General features: G+C 38.2%; 1 protein-coding gene across 1 annotated transcript in view; it reads left to right on the forward strand.

Moving 5' to 3' along the window:
* Positions 1 to 73: 73 nt before the first annotated feature.
* EP300 (E1A binding protein p300) overlaps positions 74 to 13,251 on the forward strand; it is a 60,759-nt gene continuing 47,581 nt past the window's right edge. Inside the window, exon 1 of the mRNA XM_042050516.1 lies at positions 74 to 322. Within this exon, the coding sequence (XP_041906450.1) occupies positions 229 to 322 (94 nt within the window). The 5' untranslated portion in view covers positions 74 to 228. The remainder of the gene's footprint in view (positions 323 to 13,251) is intronic.

The raw sequence follows: 13,251 nt of genomic DNA on the forward strand, positions 1-13,251 counted from the left end.
ACCTCTCCCAGCTTCTCCGCTGCCGCCTCCCCAGAGCCCGGGGAGGAAAAAAGGGGAAACTTCCCCCCCCCAACCCCCCCCCACCTCCCCCCTCCGCCAGATCCTCCTCGCTCGCTCTCGGCGTTATTGTTGTTCTTCAGCTGACTCGGGGCCCCAGAAGAACGTGAAGGTTTTGGGGTTCACCCCCCAGCGTCTCTCTGCTCTGAGTGATTGTCTAAAAAATTAAAAATGGCCGAGAATGTGGTGGAGCCGGGCCCGCCTTCAGCCAAGCGGCCTAAACTCTCCTCACCGGCGCTCTCCGTGTCCGCCAGCGACGGCACAGGTCAGTCTCGGGGGCCCAGGCCCTCCCCACCTCTCTCGGGGCCGCAATTCCTGCCCTTTTCTCCCCTCTTTTGCCTAAATCTCCTCCTCCCTTTCGCTGCTGTTAACTCGAGCCTGCCTTTCTGCTTCCCGTCTGTTTCGCCTGTTCTCGCTGCGTTTGAACCTACTGGCGTTAATGGCTTAGGGAGGGTGTTCAGATGTTTCTGCCCTTCTGATTTTTTGGAAGTGATTGAAAGCAAAGCTGTTCGGTTTATTGTGTTTTTGATCAGCTGCAGATAGGACTTAGCAGCTCGTCATTTTCGTGTCTTTCACAATAGTAGCGATTACCGAGCTCCTTGCTAAGCATAATGCCAGTTGCAGAAATACGAAATACTGCTAAAGACGATGCTTTTGTACGCTTTATTGTTGATTTACGTGTGTACACACAAATGTCTTGGTTTTTATTTTATTTTGCATATACAGGGGTTTTTTTACAGCTTGTTTAGAAACGAGAGATTTATTTCTCTGCTATTTTTGTTTTCTCCGTCTTATGTGCAGTCTGCTTATATGATTTATTTTTTTTAAATCTTTCATTCTTCTTCCTTGCAGAAGTGTATCAAAATACTGCTTTTCTGATTCAAATAGACCATCAGCTTTAGAAAAAACAGCTAAAACAAAAATCCAGATGCTACTCTTGTGGCAAAAGGTTTATCGAGACTCTTGCCTTTTAGAGATGAAATTTTACTTCACTTTATTTGCATTAAGAATCAATATGGAGTGTAGTTAATCTTGCATCTCCTATTTCTGTGCTGCAAGACCAAAATGTCTGAAATTCCCCTGTAGACTTGAGCTGTGAAGAGGAAAGGGGCATCTCTGCAGTCCTGCAAAGGTCTTTGGTGGTGCTGCGAAGGCAAGCTAGAGCCGGCAAATTTTAGGTGTCCCAATCCCTAGCAAATATGAACTAGTTGTACTGGGAGGGGGGGAGGAAGTAACAAAGGGCTCTTCAGCTTTTTAATGCTTCTTGTGAAGGAGGTGAGTATTCGGTGTCATTTTGCTATGAGAATACTCTGTTATCTGTCCCACAGGAGTTTCTTTGAACTCACATTAGATCCTATTAGTCTATGGGATATGGAGGAGGCCTCCTCCTGCCAGTCTGGTGACTGGTGGCATTTCTGAAGGCACCAGTGTTCTTGTTCAATGCAGTTAATAACTGGCAAGAAAAGGGAAGAGTTGTTTTCTTGTTGTCGGTTTGGGTTTGGTTTTTTTTTTTCCTAAAAAGCTCTCTTTGACAATTAACACCAGGTTTTAATAGCAGGTTTTTGGTTGAGCAGAGGATGTGATTCTACTTGGAATCATCTCCAAAATTTTGATTTTGCCTTTTCTATTCTCGGTGAATGACATATTAGTTTTGAAAAGTTTGTGTGTGACTTTCAGTGCGTATTAAATACAGCCAATATTATGTTGTAATTGGAGGACATGACTATTCCTAATATCAACAGGTCTCTAGTAAGAGAGTAGAAGAGTGTTGGAGAAGCTACTCTTTAGCTGGAACTAGTTGTTGGCTGGTTTTGTGCTAGATTTGGAAAACGGTGGTTAATTCAATAGTAACGTTTTTTAACTTGTCTTGACAGTGGTTATTTTGCTCTGCTTAGAGAGGTGAAATAAAAATATTTTGTGAGAAAAGTTCTGATACTTTAAAAATATGCAAGTTAAAGGCACATTTTGATTCAAATGAACACACATCTAAGTTCCAACATTTGTGATCAAATAAGGGTTGGGTAATTTGTGAATGTATTTCAGTTTAGCAGGTGCAGACTTTCGCAGAATACTTAGTCTTTAGTTGTTAACTTACTGGGCAGCTTTTTACAGTTAATAAATGAACTTTTTACAGTTTTGGTGAAACACTAGGGACTGGACAGTTTCAGTAGTGTACAAATGTGATAATTTTTCCTAAAGTGATTGGGACTGTCATCACCTGATAGCTATGCAGAGGTTTATAGTGGTGCAAACACTTCATATATGCTACATAAAATCTATTAAAGTATTCTTAGTCTTCTGCCTTTTTTTAAAAATTGCCAACTAATTATGCGAACATGGGACAGTTTTACTTTCTGTGGTTTTTAGCATGACATATCATATCTATTTCTGTAAATAAAATCCAACCTATGAACCAATGAATGTATTTTGAGAGTTATGTTTTTTCATTTGCTGCTTGAGACTGCACTTTGTTTTGTCATACTTCTGTTGTGGGAAATTGCTTTGAAGTTTACATTTTTTTTTAACCTATCTGTCGGTTAAATTTGCTTTGAAATAGTGCAAGCAGCTGTCATTAAGTAAATTCCACTTATAGAATCTTGTATTGTCCCCACTCCTCAGTTAATTATAGGAAATAAGTAACATGGTGCTTATGTACTTACTCAAACACTCTTTTTAAAACTGTTAGATTCTCAGCACCATCAGATGGAAGGGGAAAGGCAAGAAACTTGCACTGTTGACAAACTTTTTGCAGCACTTGTCCATAGTGCTGGTTTTGCTTTTAACTTTTTGCTTAGTTTCTTAATCTGAAATGTTTTAATTTGTTAGACATGTAAAAATGATGACTGACTCCTGTTAAATTGTTCCTAAATTTGCAGATATTAAGTGTATTTATATTGAAGACTAAGAGGAATCTCTGACTCATGTTTTCACTGTAAACCTGAATGATACTCATATTCTGGGCCTGGAATGTACTAAACTGTAATGTTTGTGGCTTTCTTCTAAAAAGAAGTAAGCAAAGATTGTCCTAATATGCTTGATTTATTGGCAGCAGCCAAATACAGCTGCATTTCCCACTGTTGTTGCAGTGCTGCATCTTCTTCTGTCTTAAGTTATGGATGGTTCATGTGTTCCCTGCTCAGAATTTGCTTTGCCGTGGAACATACTGTGTTAGTTTACTTTTAAGTTGCTTTATTAATGCCAATTCATCCTTTAGGAGGCAAACTGAAATGTTTGTAGCACATCTTGTAATAAACATTTTGAAGTAATTTAGAAAGTCTTGGTATTTTCAGTGCCCTGTAGTATATTAGAATTTGAATGGTCTCATTTTTTCTTTAATGTTGTGTAGCTCTAGAATAATTTCAGAGATAGGACTTTGTGGGATTCCCTTGAACTACCACAGGTTTTTCTACAACTAATTTTTTTTTTTTTGGTGTCTTCTATTTAAGTGTTAAATTTGTTGCAAAGAAGGATGGTAATGATCTGTGTATTTTGTCTAGGCCTTAAGTTTTCTGAGGGCCGTTACAACTCTACAGTGGGTTCATCTTTTGGTGGCAACAGTGACTTTGTCACACTTTTGTACCAGCACGGTTACATTGACAGAAGTACTTTGCCAGTGTAGCTCCTTTGCTCACCTTTCCTAACTGGTAGCAACAGTTTTGATATGTTGCATGTACTCTAGCAAGACTTTCTTAAACACGGTGTTAGCAAACTGGTGCATACTAGTCCCCCTGCTACAACAGAATAACTTGAGTGCATCCTGAGGAGTTACCTCTTGGAGTGAAATGGGTGAAAATCGTTCATAAAGATACCTTTTTAATTGAATGGTTTAAACCACTTGTTTTGGGGGTTTTTTTGCAGGGGGCAGGGAGGTGTGTTTTTATTTGTGGATCCCTCAACTTTTCCTGCAGTGATGCAGGTGTGCTAAAATTGCTATGTACAGATTTCAGTGCGGTCTATTCAGGACAGGAGAGTTTAATCATATTTTACAGCACCCCCCACGCCTCCTCCCGCTTAGAAGTAACCTGTCTTCTGTGAACTGGGAAATTGTTTTGGGCTCTGGATTCAGAACCACTGTGTTTCTTCACAGAATAGAAATGGAGTACACCCCCTGCTGCAGTGTGTTTGTATAGTATCATGTCTTTAGGCTGCTAGATCTGAAAATAAGATTTTAAGTTCTTAGTGTTTTGGGCTTGCTGTGACACTGGAAGTCAGTTTTCTACAATTAGTTGGCACGTGTTATATCAGAGAATGTATGTGTGGTATGTGCCTTAACATCCCTCAGTTTACTATATCCAAAAAACATGTTTTTCTGTGCAGTAGCACATCTTCAATCTCCCTTGGAGTATCCATCTTTTGTAAAGTCTGGATGTTCTTTTTTGTCAGGAACTGGTTTTGACCTTTTAAATTTTATTCTCCCTCACATCAAGGGTCTAAGACCTGTAACGAAACTTCTCTTCTGGGCAACTGCAATTTTGACTGATACTCATCTTTCATTTGTTCCAAATGGATCAGGATGTTTCTTTTCTCAAAATGAGTTGTATTAATCTTGTTTCACTGCCCTTTTCAATTCTGTTTTCCAAGAGCTGTGTGTTTTTTGCTAGCGTTTGTATATACTACATTTAAAATTAAATACATTACACCAGTCTGATTTCTAGCTAATGTCAAAAGACCAGATGGTCAGCTACATTTAACTTACAGCCATCAGTTATGTTTCCATCCCTTCTTGTTAAAAGCCATACTTTTTGCCGTTTTTGCCCTAAAATGTCATTTGGTGGATGACATATACTGTAGGTATATGTATGCATTGGTGGATGCCTGTGTGGCAAAAATGAATGTCTTTGGTGTGTAGCTAAAAAGGCTCAAAGTAACTGTATTAGGAATAAATTTAAACTAAGAAAATTTAAGTCTGTGAGACTTCTTTAAAAAGTAAACCAATCATTCATATTGTGCTTAGTGATTTTTTTTTTAAGAAAATTTTGCAGACTTTTGAACCTTGTAGATTTCCAAACTGCTGTATCTGTTCTTTTGTGTCTTTCACCAAGTATACTGTGTCTCTGATGTAGATAGGTACTTCTTCTGAGCAGTGTTAGAAAGGTACCTAATTTTTAAAAAAAATAAATACTCCCAACACAAGGACCATACATACCATGGTGTAAAACTGAGTGTTGAGCACTTACAGATAAAAAACCTTTGAGACTGGAAAACCAGTTTACAATTGCAATTTATAAATAGATTCACAAGTTTAATATTGCAGGGAAAAACCTTTGTTTGGGAAAACACTTGGGAATTTAAATCCTAGATTAAAAAAAAATGTACTAGTTTTTGCATTTTGTTCTTCACAGTCCTAAAGCAGGACTTGCATTGAGTTCAGGTTATTGGTCAGTTGTGCATTTGTAGAAAACCAAATTTTATCTGGGAAGGGTCTATCAGACTCTAGGGTTTAGTGTATGTTTTTGGGGGATGTGGGTCTAATAAGATACTGGGGCTAAATGCTGAACTTCTACTGTCCGAGTTCTGGGGTTTTGTATCTTTACAACTTGGAGAAAACTACTTTATTATTAAATTTCAATTTTTTATGATTTAGTATATATTTCCTGTGTCTTCCCTGTAGGCTCCTTGATCATCTCCAGTGTGTCACCTCATTGTCTTGCTTAGCTGCTTTAGCACGAGCAGCCTTTCAGTGCTTGTTCCACCAGCATAATGATACTACTTCAACCTTTCTTATCATCTGAATTAGTGCTCCTTCTGAGAGGGTTTGCCCAAAAATCACCTGGATTTATTATTTGACAAATGGAGTAATTCTGCTGTGTAGATTTCACTGACAACTAAACAATGCACACCTGTCTGCAAGGATTTTGTTTTTCTGTCTTTACTTAAACTGTAGCAGCAGGCTGAAGTAAAATACATCTGTCTCTGCATATGGTGGTGTGCCTGACAAAAAATTTCTGTGGCTGCCTTAAATTTGTAGAACTTCAAGAAGAACTTAAACTAGAGCAGAGATCCTCTCCCTGAACAGTATCAAACAACGTATTGTTCTCTTCCTAAATAGCAACAAGTTTTCTTAAAATGGACTGGTGTATGAATGTGTTTAAAGTTATCTTAAAAACTCGATGTGCAGTAGTCTCCTTCAAGCATCTATTTCTTCCAAATCTTTTTGAAGAAAATCAGGAATGTTGAATTCTGGTGGACTCAAACCACAGTAACTTGTTGCTCAGTTGATGCTGTTCCTGTAAACACACCTGGCATCAAGGATGTGAAATCAGGGGCCAGTCTAAGATTTTAATTAAAAAGTGCCAGTTAAGTACAGAACCTTGAAGAGCAGGTTATTTTCTATTACTGGTTGTTGTGAGATGGGGCAGATAAAGATTTAGCTCTTTTCCATTTGATGGTGTGAAACACCTCTGTACTGCATCTTTTGTTGTATTCCCACAAGAGATCTAAGTGTAGGAGTTTTGAACATTCTCTGCTTGCAGAATCAAGATTTATTACTTCCTTTTTTGTAGAACTTCCAAATACCACTGAATAGACAATTTCTCTTGTTTTAAGAGAGATTGTAACACATTCCTACTGTTTTAATGAACTAAAAGACTAATTCTCAAGGTTTTTTCCTTTTCGGAATTCTAAGAAGTAAAATTCCAGCAAAGTGCTGATATATGGCTTGCTCAGTACAAATTTTGCTGAAGCTAAACTGCCTTTTACATGTTCCTGAATGCAATTTCAGGAAATCTGGGGAATTACTGGTTTAAGATAATGAAGTCTGATCTGCTGACTTACGTTATTTTGTTTACTTGGGTATTTTTTGTACATAAATTCAGCATTGCTTTTTGCTTTTACTCCGGAGTAACGTTGAATGAACTCAGAAAATTGATTTGACTTTTTGGTAATTGTATATGCAGATTGCATAGTTTCAAAGTCGTTGTTAACTTGACGATGAAATGAACTTTACTCTTTTCTTGAAACTGATTTGTAATCACTTCTAAAATGAATTCAGTGTGCTCTATGCACATAAGGGTGTTCCCATCCTATGTTCATGTACCCAGTTTTGTCCACCAACATAGCAGACCAGCACAGCTTCTCTTAACTTTATAGACCTGTATGTATACACAGATGCCACTGGGAATAAGAATACTAACTTAGAGACTTTTGACTCTAATCTTGAAGTTAAAGGTAGCCCAATGATTTATGCAAATACCAACATGTTCACAAGGAAATTATTAATGGTGTGACTTCAGCATTTTATAATTAAAATTTCGAAACTTTATCTTATGTGGGTTATCAGTGATGGCAAGACTAGTACCTTTGTATAAAAGCATAAATAAACAGGTACATAAATAAAAATGTCTCTGAAATTCCTCCTTAAGTAATATTAAATCTTTAAACATACCTTATTCTCGAATTTTGTCCCCAGTCTTTTCCATGTGATTACACCACTTCTGTTTCCCTAAAACAGTTACAATTCTATAGTCCAGAATCATACCCATTGCATTTTCACTATGGTTTTCAGTGGTTAAGTCCTGGTATTGTCTGTATCTCTAAATACTGATTTTTGAAGAACTTCGAATATGAAACTGAAAAGTGGGTTATAAATACAATTTTCGTCTGAAGCTGTGAAAAGCATGCATCACTCAGAGTCTACTAAAATAGGCATTTCTGTTGATACTAGTTTGGGAAAGGTAGGACTTAAACTTGCAGGTTATTGAGGCTTCACAAAATAGAGACTATTTTCCTTAAGCCAAAATTGATGTGTTTGACTAGGGATTAGGATAGTTTAAAAAATGGAGAGAGCGAGGTCCTAATTTTAGGACTTCAGTAGATATTGAGTGATATGCTGTTGCTGCTTTAGAATGATTCTTGTTGTTGTTCACACTTGTAAAATACTTATATTTTTGCCTGGTTGTTACAACTAATACTGGAATCATGTGTGTTCTAGGTGGTGAATTGGACTTTGATCAACAAATGCTTGATTGTTTTTAAGAATATTTGTGCCAGAAGTTGTTTGCTACCATAATGTGCTAACATGTTTTGTGCCTTCATGTTTGTTGTCTTCCAGGTGTTTTGAATAAGGTTTTTTTAATATGTTTTCTGTTTGTATTATTTGGAGTCTTACCTCAAATAACAATGTTTCTTGATACAGTGAAGAAATTCAGGTCTTTTCTGGATTGGCAGGGAAGGAAGGTGGCAATGCTTTATCAGTTTCTTAAAGGGAACAGAATTAATATCCAAGTCTAACACTGAAGACTGTTACTCAAATGGCATAATACAGAATACGAGTTCTCATTTGCTGCTGAGTAAGGGATCAGCCCCCGTTAGGGTTATACAGGGAGTGCTGTCTGAGGATTTTGGAAGCAGTAGCTGCAATGATGACTCTAGACCTTGGTATCTTAGGCTGATGTGGATGTTTTGCGCCTTCATTTCGAATCAATTTAGTAGATGAATTTAAATTAATTCTATGTTTTAATTTAGAGAGAACATTTTGGCAGAGTTTGTGTTACCGTTGGGTAATTGTGGCTTCATAGAGGATCTACATGAAAAGGCCCCTTTTTAAATGGATTTTATGGTCTGATCTCCAAAGTGCGATATAGCAAAGTTCCTACCAGGCTGGTGTGTGCCTCTTTCTTAGGCACGTGGGTTTTTGTTTGGGTTTTTTTTGTTGGTTTCTTTTCTTCTTCCCTGATAAAACTGCCTGGACATGTCTAGCTTAATTTTCTGTCATTGTAGAGGCCTTGGGAATTGATGACTCTGTTAGCACTTTGTTTCAAGTCTGTGCTTCACCTTTGCTTCTGCGTTTTCATGGATACTTGAGGATTATCCTATGAGATTGTGTCTCCTTATCTTGTTCTGCCTTTTGTTGGTTGTATGTTTTGAGTTCTGATTTTTTTTTTTTTTTTGGAGGGCATTTCAGACAGAGTGTTTTAGGGCCTGTAATGCTGGGGATTGACTGCAAGCTTGAATGGCTGATTTCTCTGGAATACTGGTGGTATCTTCAGGGCACTTTCTCTGTTACATGTAGGCCCTGTTCAGTTCTGGATTTTCAGTTTTTGTATCACCAGGCAGGGAAGCACCTTAGTGTTATTCTTTGTCTGAAAGCACGGCTAAGGTGTAATGTTTTCCATGTGGTCCAACATCATCTGTGGTTCCTGTCAACCCTGCCACATGCGTGCTTTGTATTCAGTGTCCTGTATAAGCCTTGTCCACTTGTTTCATTGTGAAACCAGTGACTGTGATATAAGTTGATCCACTAATAGGTTGCTGGGCTGCAGAAACAGTTGTGTAAAAAGGTGGCTGTTCAGCAGCTTTCTAAGTTGATGTGTCTCTGTTTGGAATATAATAAATGGGAAGCAGGGACAGGAGCTGTTGAGTTTCTTATGTCTTTGCTGGTCTGACAGAGGTAGGCTCAGGAGTCAGTGGCTGTCTAACCTATCTGCCATGCAGGGTTCTTGAGGCATTGCTGATCACACATGATGCTTTTTCTTCAGCTTGTACAACTCTTCTTGAGACTGAATGCTCAAATGTCTTGAGTCTGAGGGTTCAGTACATGAGAATAAAGTGTTGCTACTTCTTAGCACATGGGGAAGTTCCTAGAAAACCAGTATTGTTCACTGCAGCCTATTTGCTAGGACCAGATAGCTTCCATATAGATAGAAATTCCTGTTTTATTCTGAAAGGTGAATAAAGGTCTGTTGTCTTAATCCAGAAATGAGAAAATGACAGAATCCTGACTGTAGGCTAAAAAGCATGTAAAAGAAACTTGTATGTGCCACCTGAACACGTGTTGATTTCCTTGCTAAGTAGTTAGTATTGATGTATTTTCCCTGCTTTATAAGCGCTGTCATAAATTGCTGTCCTGCCTTGCCTGCTTTGAGAGCTGTTGCATCACTGGTGGTACCAGGTGCTCCTGCAGTAAAACTAACTTGAAATAAATACTTTGTATCTAATTTGAAAATTGATCACTTGATAAGGCACTGAAGTCTTATTGACTTAAGGATTTTGATTGCACACTCTACATATGTATTAGTTTAAAGTCCATTTTGGTGCCAGGTAGCTTTTCAACCCAGGCTGGCAGTTTCCTTGCATTTTGCAGATTAGACATTGTCAAAGGCAGACTTTTAGAAGTAGAATCCAAAATCAAGAACAATCTGTAGCATGCAATGCAGGTCAGTACCCTGATTTTTGAAGTTGCTTTCTCACAGTTTAGGACACAGTTCATACTACTTAGTCCGGTCTAACTGAATTGCCACTGAAAGAGATGGACCTGCTCCTCCTTCTGTCTTTTCTGACTTTCTCACTACAGATGTAATGTAGCCAGGGCAAGTGAGGCTGGTTTCTTGACTTTTTTTTTTTTTTTTTTTAAGACTTGCTCAGTGTTCAGTAGGGGTACAGTTCCTCAAAGGACTTATGAAATGCATGTTGAGATGATCTCAGGTTAAGACTGTCTGATCTACGTCTTAGATGTTGTTTTGAGGAGGTTTTCTTTTCTTTGACTCTTGGGTGGCAGCAGCAATCTATTCTATATGTTCTTGTTACCTGTGGAAAGAAATGCACCAATAATACCATAAACAGCATAATGGGGGATCACTCTGTGCTACTGTACTGAGATCAGGATTTAGCTCTACCATTGCCACTTTCTTCCAGTGTATTACTGGATGGTTTTGGGCTTTAGGCCAGATACTGTCTGTTCTGTTATATCCCAATTTTTCTGTGTCAATATCTCTAGAGATGATGAATCAGGTGGACAAACCTTTGCAGGACTAATCTTCCTCCTCTGCCTTCCCACAAGCTTTATTTTGTTAGCGAGAAATCTTTGTGTGTATCATTAATGAAACAGATTGCAAGACTAACAGTGGGCTCAGTGTACTGGAAAGGCAATCAGTTCTGGGTATTTCTCACCCATGTCTTAAGCTATGCCTTTGGCTCTTGTGTGAGTATATATGATCTTGTTTCCACATGGTTTGTGAGTTGTCTGGCCCAGCCTTGTCAGTTTTTGGCTTGGGCATAGATAGGACTCTGTACAGTGGGCTTTAGGGCACCAATTCTGTGTAGAAGACAGAAATGGATTGCAACTGTTGTTAGATATAGACAAGGTCCTATTCGTCTTTGTGGTCATTTGAGATCGTGTTTCAGTCCTGTATCAGAAAGTTTCTGCCTCCCAGCAGTTGACTAAAAATGTAATTTTCCTAGCTGATCAGACAACTGAAAGTTTGTTCCAGTTTTCTTGTTTATCTACTGGCTAAGGAAGACTTTGAAGGTTTCTTTTTGGAAAAGACTCCTAAAAAGAGCAAACTCACACCAGAATATTGCTTTCTTAGTAGTTACGACTTAGAATTTTGGCTAATAGCTGACAGTATTCTTTTACGATGAATCACCTATTGTATATTCTCTAGGATTAAAAATCCTAGCAAGTTAGCTTTATGTGGAAAGTTTTATATGGGATGTCTTAGACGTTTTGGTGCAAACAACTAATCCAATTAGGATTATTTCACAACCATTTAGGTTGGGGGTGGGTTTTGTTAATGTAGCTGGTGCTATGTTGTGTTTTAAGGCATTAATAAAAAGAATTAATGCCACTTTGAGTTTTTATGACATTTTTCATCCTGTTCATTGATGTCACAGAATGATCAGGCCAAGGAGTTCATATAGGTTGTACTTGGATGCTCCAGTTAGTAATGGGCTAGTAAGCCTTAAAGCTGGAATTATCTCCTCATTTATGAGGAAGGAGAATTTAAAGAAGAGTGAGGTCTTCAGAGAAGGAGATTAATATTTTCTTGTGAGTAAAGATGACCAAATCCTTGTCTCTCAAAACAAGAATTGCACTGCCCCTTTGTGGTGTTACATCTGAAATCATCTACATGGATCTTCCTGGGAAAATACTATGTTGTAGTTTGAAAAACAAGTTAGTTTTTCATATTAAACATTTGCTGGTCACTCTCCAGTTGGTTTTGTGAAGGGCTTTATATGCAATGGTCTGAACTCAGGAAAGGTGAAGTGAGGACTTTTGGTTTGGGACTTGCCCTGTACTGGAAGTTGTGTTTGTTCAAGAGCAGAAATTCTTTGCCCAGCTACAGTCAAAAAAGTGGCCTTTGGACCGTGTGGGTGTTGATGGGAGGTGTCTGGGCTGCCATGATGGTTATGTTGTAGGTACAGGCTTTGTGCTGGGTCATGTTTTTTCCAGTCACTTAACTTTTGTTTTCAGTTTTATTTGTTTGTCATTGAGGACAGCTGGCTAACTTGTGAACTCCTGATCATATTTTTTACTCCTTCCTCACTCATGGTCTCTTAGTCTGATTATTAGCCACAGTGTTTTCAGGATGTAGTGTTTCAACAGTTGCCTGTTAAATGTGTCCTGACAGGCTTCTTAAGGTGCTAGTTGAAGCTGTTTCAAGCTGTCATCTATTTTTTTTTGATTGCTTTTTTGATTTCCTTGATCTCTTATTTGAGGGTCTCTTCCACTAACTCTTTCCGTGTTCATCAAAATGTAATTCTTAAGTTAACCACTGAGCATTGTGAATTGGTTTTGGTTTTAGTTTTTTGTTTTGTTTTGGGGTTTTTTTGCGGGGGTGGGGGTGGGGTGTGTGTGGTGTGTTTTTAGATGAGTCTACTGACACACAATATTAAGTTCATCATTGTAGATGAAAGAGAACTTGAACAAAGATTTATTCTTCTGATTGCTCCTTCACTTTTGAAGCTTCAAAAATACCCGTCATGCAAATGAACAATCAGCCCTTGGTGTGTCTTGCAAAGCGTAACTTCTTGCACAAGATACATGGTCATGAAGAATTGGCTACCTGATTTTAATAGTTTAAAAGTTCTTTAATGGAAATTTTCTTTCTTTCTCTGGTGGTTTGTAGTAATGTAGAGTGTCTAAAAGGAGTGTTGTAGAGTGTCTAAAAGGAGTGTTAAAATCCCTGTTATGGTGCACCTGTCTTCTTGCCAATCTCATACAGTATTTTCGGAATTCTAACGTCGTGATCTTATCTGTGATAAGAGTTGTGAAGTTGTAGGAACTCTGTTAGTCCAGGTGTTTGATAATTTGGGTATAGTATCATGTGAAACATTTTAAACAAATCCATAATGCTGATGAACTTTTCTGGCTTGCATGCTGTTTAACTGTAGTTTTTTTTCACTAATACTTGGACCATTTGGATCTTGAGCTCCACTGTTTCTGGTCCCAGCAGCCAAGGCTGCGTTTGAGCTTTG

The sequence above is a fragment of the Corvus kubaryi genome, unplaced genomic scaffold, assembly GCF_017639235.1.
Source record: "Corvus kubaryi isolate FWS band 111438036 unplaced genomic scaffold, C.kubaryi_AGA036_p1.0 74, whole genome shotgun sequence".
In the NCBI taxonomy this organism is placed as follows: Eukaryota; Metazoa; Chordata; class Aves; order Passeriformes; family Corvidae; genus Corvus; species Corvus kubaryi.